Source organism: Cnephaeus nilssonii (genome assembly GCF_951640355.1).
Source record: "Cnephaeus nilssonii genome assembly, chromosome: 17".
NCBI lineage: Eukaryota > Metazoa > Chordata > Mammalia > Chiroptera > Vespertilionidae > Cnephaeus > Cnephaeus nilssonii.
The window spans coordinates 48,919,237-48,938,206 of record NC_137088.1 but is presented as its reverse complement, the minus strand read 5'-3'; the positions used below and the strand labels follow the sequence as shown (position 1 = coordinate 48,938,206).

The window sequence follows — 18,970 nt, the reverse complement described above, 5'->3', positions numbered from 1 at the left end:
CCACCGAAGAGTAGATATTATGCTAGAACTTACTAACTGTGGTAAATATGACTTATTTTCATTGATTATAGACATTTTTTACGTAAGTCTATCCATGCCATATAGCATAGGTTTTCCCTTTATGGTGCTGATCAAAAGTTTTCTCTTAAAATCAATTTGTTCATTTAAAATAATGTGAGTGAACTGAAGTAAACATTTAAATTTTAAAACAGCAGTAAGAGTTGAATTTGGATAAGGTGACGATTGGGAAGCTAACTCGCAACAGCTAAAGACTGAAGAACAATGGGATAGGAGCGGGGGAAGGAAAGGTACCTGGGAGTGAACTTTCTAGAACTAGGCCCTCCAGCTCTTAAACTGCTAGCATGGGTTGTGATTACACCAAACCAGAGGATGGAGGGCGTGGGAAGAGCTTGGGCTTCAAATTCAGGATTCCTTAACCCAGAGACCAAGCCCATCTCCTAGCTACCCACGGACTCAGGCTGCACTCTCCTGACCCAGAAAGTAAAATTCTGAGCATATATATATATATATATATATATATATATATATATATATATATGGAGAGAGAGGGAGAGAGGGGCAGAGAGAGAGAGAGAGAGAGAGAGAGAGAGAGAGAGAAAGAGAGAGAAAGAGAGAGAAAGAGAGCGAGCTAGACTCTAGACCCAGCGAGTCTGAATTTGAGTCTAGACTGACCACTGTCCAGTTGTGGAAAACGTGCTGCAGTCCTTGGTGCCTCGGTCTAGTTCCACAAAACAGAAAAAGTACAGTAGTAACCTCACTCATCTGCCATGAGATCGCAAGGGTTGACTTAGGCAGACCGTTCAGAACAGTAATTCACACGGGACTTTATGGCATAAAGATTGCATTTGCTGTGCTCCTTAGAAAGGTTATCACCCTGGGGAGAGGAGCTGTAGCTTCCACACATCCCCATGTCTAGGGCCTTATCATGTGAAACTGCTGTGCCCAGGGGCAGGGGCAGGACAGGGGTAGGGGTTGGGGTAGGGGTAGAGGCAGGGGCAGGGCAGGGACAGGGACAGAGGTAGGGGTAGGGGTAGGGGCAGGGACAGGGGCAGGGGCAGGAGCAGGGACAGGGACAGGGGCAGGGCAGGGCAGGAGCAGGGGCAGGGGAAGGGGCAGGTAGAGTCTCACCATGGAAAAGAATTTAGTTGCCTCCTGAGCTTGAAGGGAGGATGAGGACCTCGCATTCGTGGCATGCTTTGCAGGGCACCCACCAAGCGCTTACAAATTTAGCTCAACATGTCTATGTAATGTGGGCTAAACACATGTTCACAACAAAATCTCAGTCAACAGCAGCAGGTGTCAGAAGTTAAATAAAAATTCATGAGACAGAAAACGAGCTTCTTAATATCTTACCTCCACCGTCTGTGACCAGTTTTTAACACTAAGTTGGGAAGAGACTACCATTATCGGACCTGAAGCATGGGGCCCAGACCACCCACAATACCCTGTCCGCCGGGGGACACGTTGGGTCCCTGGTGAAAAGGGAAACACTTTGACTTGGATGTCAAGACACATGAGCTCTAACTCCAGCCTTCTCCTCACTTCCCTGGGGGCACAGATATTTACTTTTCCAAGTGTTGACCAGTAATTACTAGGGAACCAAAGGTAAATAAGTCAGACCCAGCACCCGCCTCATGAAGTATGTGGTTGGTAGGAAGGATAGGACGCAACAACTCAACCAACAGATGCAGACCTGCAAGTGGCACAGGTGGTGACAGGCGAACTTCCAACCCCAGACAGGAGAAGGAGTGATGGAATCCCCTGAGAATTAAAGGAGCCATGTTGGGCAGTGCTGACCAGCCAGGAGCTCATGCAAAGGCCCTGTGGCAGGGGAAGTAAGTAGGAGGTCAGGGTGAATACTGCCCAGAGAATAAACTAGAGACTAGAGAATGAGGCGGGAACAGTGAGCAGTCTGTCTTTATCCCCAAGAGAAATGGCTGAGAGAAAAGCCTTGATATGATAGGGAGCGAGAGACAGAGATGTGATTAGATTAAAATTAAGGAGAGTATTCTGGCTGCCTGGTGGAGCAGGCCTGGGGAAAGCAGCCCTGGATGGAAGTTACCGCAGTCATTTGGTAGAGAGGCTGGGCCTGGGGAGTTGGAACAAGCTCAGATCCCAAGCGAGGTCACATCGCAGGGTTATCCTGGGTCTGGGTGAACTCAACACTAAACGGAGCAAGATGAACAAAGTGACGCTTTAATCATAGAAGATAAGGCAGATGACAGTCTGGCAGAGGGTTCTGTGCCCCACAAAGGAAGATGGGCTTTAGAAATAACCCTCAAAATTCTAAATTTACAAAAGTCTATCTGTGCAATATAGCACTTGTCTTCCCATGATGTAATTGGTAAATTAGACTTCTGTTTACCCAGAAATTAGTTTCTATCATGTGAATGCAGGGCCTGGAGCTGTGGGAATGAGAGGAAGGACATGAGCTTAGCAAACATGAAACAAACCTCAGAGTGTGTCTCGCCAAAAAGAGGCCCCGTGAAATAGCTCTGATTTAAAATCCGGGGTTCAGGCAAGACTGAACAGTAATAGGATGAAGAGACCTAAAAATTAAGACATTTAAAATAGGAAAATCTGAAAAGTGAAGAGCCAAGCACACTTAGCATGCCCCCAAAGAAGAACGAGTCTTAAAATTGAATTTAGATGTTCAAGTCCAACTTCAGTGCCCACATTTACACCTATGAAGGATCATTCAGAACTGGGCCGAGGGGGGCGGGGGGAGAACAACAGAATGAAACTAATTCCATGGTTTGATATCAAACATATTTGGAAACTCCAAGAACATATATTTGGGGACCCATGTGTATTTCAACCACCCAGGCCCTCCCCATCAATATGTCAGGGATAGAGAGGTTTTAATGAAATGAGAACATACTCCCCACCAACATCACAATCTCCAGTCCATAAATACAGGAAGTAAAAACGCTTTTACAACTCTGGTTCTCATTAGTTGCCAGATGGAAGGGAGGAAGACAGGAAACAGAGAGAGAAGGGACCAAAGAGAGGAGTAAAGAGTGAGAGCAGGAGATGGACAGGGGAGGGGCATTCCAGAGACATAGGGGGAAGGACAAGAGAAGGAAACAGCAAAGAAGTGGACGCTCGTGGAGATACAAGGAGAGACCCACATCTCGACCATCAACAGAATAGGAACAGAAAGAGCAAACCCAATGGGAAGACAAACACGCCACCCAGAGACTTTCCCACCAGCGAGCGGCACCCTTTCGCGTCTCATGGCACGCAGCAGCTAATTACTAACACTCTGTAGCAAAACAGAAAATATAGTCTATTTTTTGCCCATCTGACACAAAAAGGGTATACTTTTTCTTTTTTTCCTATTTTTGTTTATATTTTTATTTTTAATCTTTATTGTTGAATGTATTACAGATGTCCCCTCCCCCTCCCCCATTGACTCCCTCCACCCTACTCCCCTTCCCCCCCACATTGGTATACTGTTGACTCATTCACATCGAATGGCTATTATTGTGTTGGCTGTGGTCATTTTTTTATTTGATAATCCAAGAGAAAAGAGGGCAGTGCCCCTAACTAAATAGTAAGGAACCGCATGTTTTAAAACTGCCTGTGGCACACCCGTTGAAAATCGCTGTCCTAGACTCCCTCCTTACCAATTTCAAGATTGCTAACGGCTTTTCCGCGCGTTACCCTTGGGCAGTTGCATCTTGAGTGAGAGCTAAGCATTCAGGTGCATCAACTTGGGCGAAATCAGGCCTCACGGAGACGGCCACCGACGGCCCTGGAATGTGCTCACAGTGGCCTTCAGCGCTGACCCTCAGACCTGCATCAGTGTCCCCACCTGGCGGCAGAACACTGACCTCCAGGGCAGCAGAGGCCACTGTGAGCTTCAGCTGCGAACCTCAGGGGCCCGCAACGGTTTCCTTGAATGCCCGGCCTTGACGTGCCCTGGAGGAACCTTGCCGTGTGGACGGGCAGAGGCACAGGGCCAAACGCTCCTTGCACAAGGGCAGGGGTCACATGCTGAATTAAGGCAGTAGCACATGGAAACTGAGGTTAAGATCTTATAATTATATCTTTATACCAGCCCAAAATGGCTTGCATTTCTTAGGTTAAGTCCGTGGGGTCTTAAGTGCTACTGTATGATAACAGTTCCAGGGGCCATCCCTGGCCAGTGTGGCTCAGTTGGTTGATGCATTGTCCCCTGCACCAAAAAGTAGCGGGGTTGATTCCCAGTCAAGGCACATACCCCGTTTGCATTCAATCCCCGGGGGGCGAGTGGGAGGCAACCAATTGATGTTTCTCTCTCTCTCCCTTTCTCCTATTATCCCTTCCTCTCCCTCTCCTTTCCTCTCTCTCCCGAATCAAGGAGAACCGTATCCTTGAGTAAGGATTAAAAAAAAAAAAAGTTCCAAAGGCCAGGTAAAATAAAGTGAATGTGACAGCCCTCTAAACCTTGTCTACATTTTCTGGGCTCATTAACATACTAGGACCGTGGTCGGCAAACTGCGGCTTGAGAGCCACATGCGGCTCTTTGGCCCCTTGAGTGTGGCTCTTCCACAAAATACCAGGGCCTGGGCGAGTCTATTTTGAAAAAGTGGCGTTAGAAGAAGTTTAAGTATAAAAAAATTGGCTCTCAAAAGAAATTTCAATCGTTGTACTGTTGATATTTGGCTCTGTTGACTAATGAGTTTGCTGACCACTGTCTAGGACATGGTTCCTGACCTATTAATCCACACCCAGTTTCCACACCACGGATCTACTGTATTAATGTCAGCAACTATTTCTTGATCCATGTAAGCCAGTCACTGTGGTAATGGCATTTGTCTAACAGGAGAAAATGCAGGAGAGGGAGAGGGAGAGAGGGAGAGAGGGAGAGAGGGAGAGAGGGGGAGAGAGAGAGAGAGAGAGAGAGAGAGAGAGAGAGAGAGAGAGAGAGAGAGAGAGGACAAATAGCAAGTGGGAAAGTAGAAGTAACATGCATTATGACAAATGCATTTACTATTTGCTCTTTGTGTGGGATGAAAGAAAAAGTAGTAAAAAACCCAAAAAACAAACAAACCCAAAAGCCCTCAAATGGTTAAAATGCATAGGAGGCCATGGCTTATGAAATACATCAGAAACATCGTCTAAGTCTTGAGTTGTGATCCTTGGCTATAAGCTAATGCTAGAAACAGCAAGATTATCTTGAACTGTTCTTGATGAATGCATTATCTTTTCATTCCACAAAAATGAAAGGAAAATAACTTCAGATGAAATCGAATGAGAACTGGCACAAGAGACAGTTATGGCTCCTCGGGAAGAAATAGAGAGATGCTATCTGTCTTGTAAAGATATTTTAGACAACTTTTGAGAAGTGGGCTACCTGCAACCCACTTGCTCCATTGATTATGCTGGACTGGATATATAGCACCCGCCCCGGGGAAGACAGATAGGAGCCCTAAAGCTGTTTTATGGGGGAGTTACTGTCTGTATGCACTAAGCCGCTTTAAATATTAACTTTCTAAATTCATATTTTAATATCCAAAAGACAGTCTATTTTACAGATAAGTGGCCTGTAAATTTCCATCAGAAGAAACAAATACTACTTCCTTAATTTATTTTCTAAAAGTACAAGTTTCAAGAAAAGACATTTGGAAAAGAAAAATGTGTTGCTTAAAAATTAATGATTAAAGTTTTTTCTTCATCTAAGCAGGCAACTTAGATATAAAATCAATGACTGTAACAAAGACAGGCCATGTGGCTTATGACATGGGGTTTTATTCATTAAAGTCTTAATTTTTCTGATAACTGTAGATTCACATGCAGTTGTAAGAAATAATAGAGGACCTGTGTCTCCTTATCTAGTTTCTACAAATGGTAACATCTTAAAAAACTACAGTACAATAACAGTTGTGTTTTTAAACTGATATTCTTCAGGCTGCCTGTCAATACTACCCACTGTAATATTAGCAATCTCCCCCTTTATTTTATTTTTGGTTTTTAAATACATTTTTATGATTTCAGAGAGAAGAAGGGAGAGGGGGAGAGAGATAGAAACATTAATGATGAGAGAGAATCATTGATCGGCTGATTCCTGCATACCCCCTCCTACTGGGGATCGAGCATGCAACCCTGGCATGTGCCCTTGACCGGAATTGAACTCGGGACCCTTAAGTCCATACGCCAATGCTCTATCCACTGAGCCAAACCAGCTAGGGCGCAACCTCCCCTTTTAATTTAGACACACCGCACCTTGAACCACATGTGGCTAGTCATTCACCTGAACTTACGCATTCCGTGCCTAACAGACAAAGCAAATGAATCGTCATTTCTCTAAAATACTGGAAAATTTATGAACTCACTTGACTCTTTAAAGTTTACAAAATGAGAAAAGATTTTCAGGTTTGTGCTTATCAAATAAATACAAAGAACAAAGCAGGTTGATCTCTGCACCCAAGTTTCTGAACCACCATATGCTGAAATCTTTCTGGGAAAACAATTCCATGTCCCTGTTCAAAATTGCCTTTTAATGGTTGCCACTTTAAAAAGGCCACCCCCATAGATTATTTATGAGATATTGGCCCATCTAGTTGGATTTCATGAATTTCATAGGAATAAGTACAGTTTGGGAAGAAACAAGGATTTCTTTCTACTTCTCAGCGCCGTGCTTCTGACGTTTCTGAGACTGAGTTTGCTCTTTTTGGACAGCTGAGTCTAAAATCAGATCAAGCACCAGCACTCGGCACTCGTAGACACGCAACAAGTTGTGGATCACTCCAGGAAGCCAGCAGAGTGACAGACTGATTGATCATCAGCCCCTGGAAGACCAAGGTCATGAATCAACTTGCATTGAGGGAGCCCTCTACTCGGCTAAAACCTGTCACCGGAGATCCCAAGCTGAAAGCTGTAAGAGGAATGTGTTATCTTTGCAGAAGGCTGTCAAGCATCGCAAGTCAAGTAGAAAACCAGATCAGAGAGCCCAGTGAATTGGCCTTGGCAGGCTTCCAAGATGTGGCACTGAGGTGGCGCTCAGCTCCAAGATCTGATTATATCATGTGGCCAAGCTCCCATCCACCGCATTCAGGTAGTCTGAGGGGTCACTCGCCCATCACAGTTCTCCAAAGGACACTCCTATGTGAAATACAAAGCAGGACCACTGGTAGAGAAATTCCAAATTGTAACAACAGGCACGCATCTCCATTGGGAGAGTGGAGGGTGCAGCATGAAAAGTTGTGCACAAATAACATACAAGTTCACATGTTTGTGCTGAAAAGCTACTCAAATGGGTGAAACCAGGACAGGACAGGGTGGCCTGCTCAAAAAGCAGGAAGGGGAACTGTTTATGGGGACATTATGAAAAAGTGCCCAGAGCCAGGAACCATTGTGCTGAGTGATTGGGGAGCAATTCTATGAGCAGATCAGGCCAACCTAAAGCAACCAACCACGGATAATCTCAGACAAATGCTGCTTTGGAGAAAGAAAATGGACCCTAAAAGTTGCACATGTAGCCAGTTAGGTTAAAGGAAAAAGTAATGCTGTGATCCACAACATGAATGGGACCAAGGGGCTGATGGTGAAGTCACTTTAGCCAGGCAGAAGGGCTTCCGGCAGCCAGGGCTCCTAAAGAGGTAAGAACAAAGGAATCACTGTGTGTGTGGGGGGGGGGGGGGAGAGAGAGAGGGAGAGAGGGGGAGAGAGAGAGAGAGAGAGAGAGAGAGAGAGAGAGAGAGAGAGAGAGAAAGATGGAGAGGGAAGGAGAGAGCGACAGCGAGAGCACACATGTTTGTTTTAAGGAGTTAGGGTTATAAGAGTTCAGAATTAAGATATGAAGCATATCTTAAGCACCAACAAAAGCCTAGGTAGCACTATGCAGAGATGTATCTTAAGATCCCAATGTTTGTTTTCAGCCCAGACAGTGGGGCACAGCAAAGCATACTCTGCTACTTCAACCTGTAATATATATATATAAAAGCCTAAGCGACTGGAATGACCGGTCACTATGACATGCACTGACCACCAGGGGGCAGGCGCTCAATGCAGGAGCTACCCCCTGGTGGTCAGTACACTCCCACAGTCAACCTCCCATGGTCAGCCAACCTCTTCTGGTCCCTCCCCGCAGCCAGCCAACCTCCTACAGTCTCCCCCACACCTCTGTCCAGCAGGCCCCAGCCAGCAGCCAGCAGCCAGCAGCTGGAAGGAAGGTCCCGATCGGCCCTGATCACTGGCCAGGCCTAGGGACCCCACCCATGCACGAATTTCATGCACCAGGCCTCTAGTAGTTATATAATAGTGACTAAGAGGGAGCCAGCTCTTTGCATTAGAAATGGTGAAAATATGATGTTTCATATTCACAGAGCCCAAAGCCCAATTCACAGAAGTGGGTAAAAGAAACAAGAGAATCAAATTGCTGGTCTGAAGGATGAGACCACCAAGGGGATGACGAAATGTTCATATGTATTCTAATGTGGTATGAAACACCAACAAAGCAATATCTCAAAGAACATAAGAATTTTTTTAAAAATGTTTATATTGATTTTTATAGAGAGAGGAAGGAAGAGGGATAGAAAGATGGAAACATCGATGAGAGAGAAACATCATAGGTCATCTGCCTCCTGCACGCCCCCTACTGGGGATCGAGCCCACAACTTGGGAATTGAGCCATGACCTCATGATTCCTGGGTCAACACTGTGTCATACTGGCCGGGCCAAAAATTTTATTTTAATTTGTGCACTTGCACAGCATTGTCCAGTAGAAATTTCTGCAATGATAGAATGCTCTCTATCTGTGCTACATGATATGATTAAGGTAGCTATGTGGCCACTGAGCACCTGAAATGTGGCTAGTGAAAAACTATTCACAGGGCTATACAGATTCAATGCAATCCCTATCAAAATCCTGACAGCATTTCTCACAGAAATAATAAAAACAATCCTAAAATTCCTATAGAATCAAAAATGATCCCAAATAGCTAAAACAACCCTGATAAAAAAGAACAGAGATGGAAGTATTATACTTCCTAATTTCAAACTATACCAAAAAGCTACAGTAATCAAATAGTATGGTAATCAAACAGACAAACAACAGAATCTAGAGGCCAGAAATAAACCCACGCATATACAGTCAACTAATATTTGACAAAGGAGCCAAGAATATTCAATGTGGACAGGATAGTTTCTTTAATAAAAGATGATGGGAAAATGGGATACTCACATGCAAGGAATGAATATGAACCCCTACCTATACCACTCACAAAAATTAATTTGAAATGGATTAAAGCCTTAGGGTAAAGGCTTAGGGTTGGGGGGCTGGGTAAAAAAGATAGGTTTCTCTCATATCAACGTTTCTATCTCTCTGTCTCTCACCCTCTCTTCTGTTCTCTCTAAAAATCAATGGAAAAATATCCTCAGGTGAGGATTAACAACAACAGCAAAAACAAAACAAACAAACAAAAAAAACCCACAAATAAATAAATAGGCATAATGTTATATGTCAGTTATATTTCAATAAGCCTGGAAAAAATAAATAAGTGAAGTGAATTCACCTAAAAAAAACACCCCACAAAGATTTAAATGTGTATCATCTCTGCTTTACAACATTGCAAATGGACAACCTAAGAAAACTTGGTAGGGAGAGGCAATATTAGGCTAATAAAACCGGAGTAGTAAATTTTAATCTTACTTATTTTAAATGAATTAAAATTTAAAATTAAATATCCACATGTGGCCAATGGCCACCATATTGGACAGAACAGATTTTTGAAAGTCCATTCTATATTTTTTACATATATTGACTCATTTAATCCTTACAACCCTATGAGGCTGATACAATTTTATTATCCACATGTATCATATTTTTAAAATCTGAGGCACAGAGTGGTCAATGTATTTGCCCAAATCACACAGCTAGTAAAGCAAGAGGCTGTTTCTCTAACTAAGGGCTGCTTGTAAAGCTCTCGCTAAGCTATACATTCTCTATAGTTCTGTGCAGTACTTCAGGGAGACATCCAGCAACATTTCATGTTGTTTGTGGACAGGTAAAGACATGTTCTACCTGTTTTCCCTGTGTTTTTCATCCAGGTTTTGTTAGAAGACTCATTGTCGAAGCCATCAAGTTGCAGCTCCTGGTACTCCTCGCCGACTCGAGCATGCTGGTCTAAAATGTCTATGGGAGACTGGTGATGGCCCCCGCAGCTGACACTGGACGTCACCCAGTGCTCAGGCCCATAGGCACCTGTGAAAGAAAACAATACTTCAATCCTCAGGGCTCAATGGTCAGCGATGGAACAAATAGGAAATAGGAAGCCAAGTCCTGCATCTCTCACGGTACATTTTCCTACATGTTCCCGCTCCCAAGACGTCAGTGCATTGGAAACTGTGGATCCAAGTCCTTTGCTCGATGGGGTAGGAAGACTTCAGAAAAGATAAGTGACTTAAGATAGCTGGGTTTGTGATTTGTCATCAAATATTTGCTAACTTTATCGGTGATCAGATTAAAAGAGTTGAACAGAAAGGCTGTCAGAGTTATTCACCAGGAAACACAAAACACAATTCTCTTCTTAGTTTCTGGGAGTTACTGAACTGGAAAAGGAAAACGTTAAAAGTGAAAGGAACACAATACTGGACAAGAAGCATCACGAACAATGTAGGCAATGACAGGGTTTTCCTTGGCTAACTGAAAGATTGCTCACTTTGGCCCGAGTTTGTGCACTGCTGGATTAAGGCATGCACTCTCCTCAATCCCCCTCCATCACGGGAGATGGGGCTGAGGTTACCTTCAGGTTAGACGCAGCACTCGGATAAAGACTCAGAAATAAAGGAAGAGAATGCAACTCTAACGCTGGCCCTGATGGGTACCAGTGAGGAACAGGAAAACACACTGCACATGTTTCTCTGCCCCATGAGCAAATGAACTCTGCTGGGGGCGATGTCTATTAAGTTGATTACTAGCTCTGAGATTTTTCTGTCTCCGATCTTTAACTTTCTTGTCATGACAAACCAGGAGTACCTTGTTGGAAAAAAAAGAAAAATTCCTTTGCTAGAAAGATCACAATAAATCTCTTCAGAGTTTAATACAAAGTGAAGTCTAAACTTTACAATATTTAGAAGATCGCATTAGGCTGCCCACTCAATGAAGTGTACTGTGTGTATACACATACAGGTACACGCACATGTGCTCCTGGGTTCTTTAGCCTTACATTCCTTCACATCTCAGACAGAAGAGGGTAATGGCCAAAGTGATTTTAGGAGATGAGACAAACCCATCCAACAACCCATATTTTTGAGCCTTGCTCTATACCTAGCCATGCATGATGGACCACAAAAATACCTCATGGTAAGTCTCTCAACTACTAAATAAGAGCCCAAACCTGTGCCCAACCCACCACCACATACTTATTTGCGATGGGTTTCCCCATCCCCAGAAGTCTGATTGAGCTCACAAGTGATATAAACAGTGGAACCATGTAAAAAGGGACAGACACAGAAAATCTTTTTGGTCATGCTAATGGAAGCTTCATGGCTGCAAGAACAATTGAAGTAGCTCTCTAAATATGATTCAGTCTTGCTATCTGGCAATTACCCGTATTTTCCGGCGTATAAGACGACTGGGCGTATAGAAGATTTTCCTGGGTTAAAAAGTCGTCTTATACACAGGAAAATACGGTAACTCTGGTCTCATTCTATGCCTGGGTCCTTTCCCTAATCCTCATCCAAACAATAAGATAAAGGAGACCATCAGAGAAAAACTTGTCCAATGATTGGCAAAGCCTTATCAACCTTGGGGCACTTTTCAAAATCATTTACAAGTGCCATAACACTCTCTAGCAAAAGCTAACTGCACCATGTAGTTACTGCAAGACTCCACTAAATTTGGAATGATCAAGGTCTTCTCACTCATGTCACTTAGCTCCTTGGTCCAATTCCCTGAAGACTGTGATGAGGCATAAAGGAACTGAGTGCATTTGTATGTGTTCCAGAAAACTTCCCTTTCATGTTGCATCAACATATTTGAAGGAAAAAAGGAGGGGAAACAGGACCTTAATGAATGGCTCCAACTGTCCTGACCACTCTTTACATTTTCTTCCGGATGCCAAAAAAACCCACAACACTGAAAAACGAAATAAAACCCACAACAATGGAAAACTATGTAAAGTTTATATATTTGGTGGCTAACCAAAATGGTGGTTAGCTACAATTGGGCCTGTGCTTTCAAAATATGGAAACTAATGTTTTCATATCGTGTGTGTATGTGAGAGAGAGTAGTGCCTTTTGGAAACTCACTAGTCCAATAAAATTAGAAGCAATGGGGGGAAAAAAAGCATAGAACCTATCACTTATAGAAACACAGACATCTGATAATTAACAAACAAATAAAAAAAAGATCCCGTGAAACCCCTGAGAAGAACTTGCTGTCCATATTACTTCTCCTCACCTTCTAGCGTGGGTGAAATACAACTCAGCACTCTATAAAAACGTAATCGGGGCTCCTACCAGTGGCTTCATTTATTCACTGGTAACAATCTGGAGATTTAGCCGACTACATGCTTGCTTTCACACTTCCACCCAATATACGTTCAAATGCAATTTTAATTGAAACTGATCTTCCACTTCAGATTTCAAATTAATTCTTCTTTGCAGTGCTTCATGCTCCAGACACCCTTGCCTTGCAGAACCCCAATGTCATTAGTGGAGGAAATAGAACACCTTTCCCAGGCTTGTGGGTATTGATTATCTACTCTCACATCGGAGCTCCCCGGCCAGTCCACACTGTATAAATCTCTTCAGTGTTAAGACACTTTACAAAGGACTGGGGAGTATGTCATTAATCATTTGCTGTTGCACAAGTCTCAGAGTATTGAATGCTTTGTTTTTCAAAACTTTGAATAAATGCTTTTAAGTTAAAAACATGACACTAAATAAAGATTGTGGTTAACTTAAACCTAGATTTTTTTTGGGGGGGGGGGAGGGACACAAATCAGCAAGAAGCCTTCCTCTCTCAGGAACGACTCTGCCCGTCTAATACGAGAAGGAAAAGGCGTTCGCACTTTAGCTTCTCCTCGCTGACTTGCTTGAAGGAGCAGGAAATTCACATTTTGGCAGCTGGACCCATTTTGAACAGCTCGTCGACTCTTGACGTGGCAACCGAATCGACAAGGCAGGGGCAGCGAGGCCCCGGATAGAAACCACAGGCAGTTTGGACGGCCTGAAGCAATTTCCCATGTTGGGACTCGTGCCGGAAGGAGATCTTGATGGAGACATACGGCCAACATATCAGTACGAAGAGTCTAACAGTTTAGGTTGAGTTTCTCATTCAACTATGTTGAGAAATATTTTGTTTGTATTTAATTCAACAAATGCATCTGAAACCCCCGGATCAAGGTTTGACCCCCCGTCGGGGAGGCTTCTGGGAGAAACGCACAGCTGCAGCGGGTCTGCACCATCCTGGCAATGAGTGCTGGTTTCCTCTGGACAGCTTATTACTATGCAATTTACTGTCTATCCCTTAGTGTGTGTCTCCCCACTAGGTGGTTACTTTAGGAGAACAGGTTCCTTCTCCATCTTGTTCACATTTCTTCTAGTCTAGCACATGGCCTTGCATAAAGATTTTTTTTTTGGCACAAATAAATGAGTTGGAAGGTGGAATTAAAGAATTGTATAGTTCTGTCCGCTAATGATACTATAGCATGCTACCTGTGCATTATTTTGGTTTTAAGTCTACCTTCTGACTTCTTACCGACTCTTGCTCATTCCCTTCACCTCAAGAATCAGGATGTTAAATTCGAAACTAAATCTTCCTGTTCCGATTTATTAATACATTAAATTCGTCTGAACGGTGATAAGGTACAATAAGCTGCAAATATGCTACGTGCATGCTGGAACCGGCGTGCCACTTTCACAAGCCCGCCAAGGCAGGCCGCAGTGTGTAAAGGAGAGGAATGTGATAGGAGTTTGCTTTCGGTGCCTTTCATGAAGCATGACTATTTTTAAAGTTCTATTTTTTTTTCTATGTTTTAACGGAGTTCCCTAATCAAACAAGGTCAATCAAAGAGGAAAATCAGTCCTGCTAATCAACTCATCACTGTATTCATTTAAATACTGAGTCCACACGTGAGGGTTACCAGACACGTGGCTGAGAAATGGGCGCTGGGGAGCAGGGCCGTCCCAGTTCCCTTGGGCAATGACCGCTGCCTGCGGCTCAGGCCTCTCATCTGTACAACAGGGAGCACTAGGTGACTGCCTCTGAGGTGGCTGGAGTGACCTGAGCTCATCCACGTAAAGGACGTTTAGCAGTGCCAAACAACAGAATCCTAACGTGCTGCTGCTGCAGTTCATGCCACTGTGACTGTGAACAGCTGTGCGCTCAGCCCAGGCAAACCTGGCTACACAATGGAGGGAGCAAACGTGCAGTCCAACCTGGGGCTGAGGCAGGAGGAGGCAGGCATCTGGTGACATGCAAAGAGAGAGGGGGTCCCTCTCTGAGGACAGGACTTAGAGGGGAGGTGACACTTGTGGGCACTCACTCCCTGAGGCGCCGAGAAGTGTACCAGGCCCCGGTGCTTCCCACTTGGGCAGGGGACAAGAATCAACAATACAACTGGCCCCTGTGAGGTGGACCTGATCCAGCATCAGCTGCTTTAGAGACCAGCTTCCAAAGCAGGGAAACAGACTATCAGCATCTTCTGGGGGAGGAAGTGGATACGCGCCAGCCTCGCCCAGCGGTGAAGGGTGAGGGCACTTGCAATGTGGATCGTCGCGCACGTCCTGGCAGGGAGTGATAAGAAGGCTCACGGCCCCTGTGGGATTCTGTCTCCAAATCCGTAATCCTAGTCCAATCACGAGGGAGCCAGCAGACAAACCCCAACTGAGGAACATTCTGCAAAATGCTTGGCCGACACTCCTCCAAAATGCCAAGGTCATGAAAAACAAGTAAAAAACCAAAACCAAAACAGAACAAAACAAAAAAACTGTCCCAGACCAAAGAAGGCTAAGGAGTCACAACAAAACGCAATGTGGTATTCTAGATCGGTGGAACCAAAATGGAAATTGGCGGGAAAACTCAAGAGCCCTGAATAAAGTTTGGAGTTCATTCAGTTAATGGGAACACAGCATTGTTAGTTTCCTCGTTGACCCTGGTCTATATGGTCATTTTTGGTGGTTACTTTGACAGCAAGATGAAGAAATGTTTGTAAAGCCATACAGAAGCCTACTACACTGTGAGTTTTGTTAAGTGGGTTTTAATATCCAGATTTTGCTGGACTTACTGTTACACACTTGGGGGCAGATCTAAAGCCTCACACATGAAGGAGATGGCACCGATTTACAGATAACGCCGGGACTGTTGTCCTACCCTCTTTCATAAAAACAGTTGCATAGAGCAAAGCCAAAGGAAACATGAGGCTGGCCTGGAATACACAAGCTTGTGGGCGACATTTCATTAGGTAAGGTCATATAAACACCTTATAAAGTTGGAGAAATTCACCTTTAAAAATTATACTTAAGGAACAACGCTGTTACCTTAATTTATGGCTCATTTGTCCAATAAAAGAACCCGATTCTACCTCCTTGGTGCACCATTAACAATTCACTGTATTTTTCCCATTTTCGGATGTTCCAACTCAGTGGACCAGCCACGGGAAGACATATTTCTAAAGGAGGGTGAATAAATCACGCAACTGAAGATTGATTCTAACTGGCCTGTTTCGGGCGGCGGAATTCCCCACGTGCAAATAATGGCAAATACTGTAAATCTGGGCTCGCATCTGAGACCCCACTTGATGTTCCTGCTTCTTTAAGGCAGATTTAACCCAAAGAACTTGGTTGCCAGACATACATTTTGAGCCAAACTATTTGTTTTGTTCAAGTAAAAATAAAATAAAAATCTGAGGGAAACAGTTCATTTTGCCTACCACCTTCAGCAATATTACATGAAAAACCCAAATATGAACAAATATAACTGTTTAGTAAAAGACTTCTCTACAATTTAACTGTCTCACTTTAATATAGTTTGCTATTAATACCTAACCTGAGAAAAAAGATAAAAGGACTACTTTTAGAGCATATAAATCACACTTTTGTCTAAAAGCAAGGAATTTCGAATGTCGACCTATGATTTGTGTCCCAAACAATGGTTTCTTTAAATACATAAGAGGTTCTTTACAGAAAATATGCATACACCTTGAATTTATTTTGTCATAATACATTTAAATAATGGTTTCTATTCACTAATGAAAAGCCATTAAAAATAATGAATTCTGTCTAAATCTAATTAAAAACAAAACTAATATACATGTTATATGCTGTTTCTAGTCAAATATGCCTATTAATGCCTTCCTCAAGGAATTTATATCGAAAATATTACCTAGATTCAGGGTTATTGCTCTGCATCTTGTTGTCTACTCTTTACCAACAGTAACAGTCCAAAAATATGTGTATTCATTTTGTTACTTAATAGCACAATTAATGCTTTTTCTCCCAAATCAAAAATGCATCTTTAAACTATTCCATTTCTTAATTAAAAAGCTTTATTGGATTTAGCTTAAAATTCTTTTGCATTTTCCATTACCGCTAACTTAATTAACTTTTGTGTACTAATTGTTGCATATATGAAAAGAAAAAGTGCTAAAAAGCATCCATATTGCTAATGTCTACTGTTTTCATTTTATTCATGTATAATTATGAAGTTTCTCAATGTTGTTGATAGGAATATTCAAATTTTTAAGCCAGTTAAGAAGGTAAATTTATTTTCCAAATAATAAAATAGTTTGGCAAATTTTTCATTTCTAAATTTTAGGTATAAAAACTTAATTTCCAAATTTCACAAAAATGGTGTGTTACATTAACTAACCATAATACTAGAAATGTATCATAGAATAACACCAGAAATGGGAACCATTTTATTCATTTTTTTAAATACCAACTATTGTTTGTTTTATTTCCCAGGTTCGCTATTTTAGGACTGAATGTTCAAATTAATTATAGGTCAAATGTGAAACAGCGCAAATCTCTAAATAGGGATTCTCAGATACTAACCCTGATGCTGAAGATCTCTCTAGAGCTTAGTTTACTGTGTTAAAAAAATGGAAGTAAAAAATAGAGCCATAGACGTTCAGGCTGATTGATTAGTGATGTCTGCATGGGCGAGTGAGATGACAATAGTAAAGCAGGCACCCTGCCCATGCATGCAATTTACAGACTGGAGGATCCTAAAGATCCTTCAAAGACAAAGTCCTGTGCACGTTTGGATGTATCTTGAGTTTAAAAAGTTATCTCTTTCAAGTTGAATCTACCCAGCTCCAACCATGCAATCAAAATGTCTACTAATTGGAATCGTTTTTTCACTCAAAATCTAACATACTGTTTAAAGTGGGGCCAACTTTATTTTTGCTTCCTTGTGCATAGTTCATGGAATTGGTTACAAAAATCTTCTGAGCTATAAACAAAAAAGTCACAATTATTGTCCAATGCCAAACATCTTAAGTGTTTATAAAATGTTGGTGAGTTTGTTCCAGACCTCAAGTTTCCAACCTTCAAGTCAAGTTTGTCTTCAGGTGGTCAGCACTCTCCATGTGACAAAGACCTGTTCCTTCAGAATATGGACTGTCCCCACGAAACCTGACATCCACTATCCCCCAGGGACTAAAAGGGTCACATGGCATAGTAGAAAGAACACTGGGTCACCAGACTGGCGACTTGAATTCTAGTTCAAGCATGTAAATAAACTGTTACTGACACGTTAGTGCTAAGTGACTATAAGATCCATAAAGACAAGATGACTGGCAATGTCCGTCAAGGATACCAGACGGCCAAGTGGTGACTGCCACGTCACAAAAAACAAAAAGCTCGTCCATTCCAGTTTCAGCTCTGGAAAGTGGAGTTGAAAGAGGCAGTGACAAGTCTTACAATGATTCAAATTCCTTCCACACAAATTCTAAGATTGTATCACATCTCTAAAATTCAGAAGGGTTCTAAATTTTATGAAACACTTCTTACAACACCTGGAAGAACCCAAAAGGCACAGAAAACACTTGTTAATAGTCTAGCCAACATTCAACCCCCCTGGATACATCCCTAAAAGTAACCACAGGGACGTGATGAGGAATAAGTAAATTATTACATACAGAGCACGTCCAACAGTACTTGGCACATACTAACTGTTCAATAAATATGGTTATCTACACTTTCTTTTGAGAACCACAATCAAACCCTAAATTCTGGATGGTGTGACCCTGCTCCTGGGACCCAGAAATAGCTCCCACTTGGTATTTGGCAATTAGTTTAATCCTCCCCTCCTTGACAAAGAGATAGGCTGGGAAGGGATGTTTAGCCAGGACAAGCCAATTAGGTTGGTACAAGCAAAACGAAACAGCAGACTCTTGTTCAGAGCCTGAGGCAAGACCCCACCTTCCTCCCTGAAGGTAAAGAAAGAGGAAGAAAGTGGACTGGGGAGAAACCGAGAGGGAAGCAGCTGGAGGCTAAAGCTGACACGTAAAGAGGCTGTAGGAAAAAAAGGAAAAAAACACACAGGTAGGACCTGATCAAACCATTCCTGAAATTTCATCTCTAGACTTTTTCAATTTGACCTGTCTTTGTATTTAAAATAGCTCCAGTAGGCCTTCTGCTATTTGCAACTAAAAAATATATGATATAATCAGAATGTTGGTTTAAAAATACCAACATTAAATTATTCAATTCTTTCTACCTTCATCACTAAGACGAAAATGTCAAATTATAAAGATAAAAATCAAGACGGCACGCTGGATGAAATATATAAGGATAACATCTCCCGATTCCTCTCCCCTCCCCTCATTTTCTTCCTACTTTCTCCCTATGGAAGAGGAATGAACTTGGGTAAGGGTTTAAAGATCTCATTTAGACAAAAGGCGAGAGAACAGGCTCTCAAGTCCCTGGCTGCGAAGTCTTACTCTTGGTAACACCGGAGTCACAGGCCCAGAATCCCTAAAAGGCTTCATGGGCACCGCTGCCTGGGCCTCTC

General features: G+C 42.7%; 1 protein-coding gene across 4 annotated transcripts in view; it reads right to left on the bottom strand.

The window, feature by feature from the left end:
• The window catches only part of PTPRG (protein tyrosine phosphatase receptor type G), a 665,484-nt gene that overhangs the window by 266,984 nt on the left and 379,530 nt on the right, over nucleotides 1-18,970 (bottom strand). For all 4 annotated transcript variants that reach the window (XM_079794570.1, XM_079794568.1, XM_079794567.1 and 1 more), the window contains exon 3: nucleotides 10,031-10,210. In XM_079794570.1, the coding sequence (XP_079650696.1) occupies nucleotides 10,031-10,210 (180 nt within the window). The remainder of the gene's footprint in view (nucleotides 1-10,030; nucleotides 10,211-18,970) is intronic.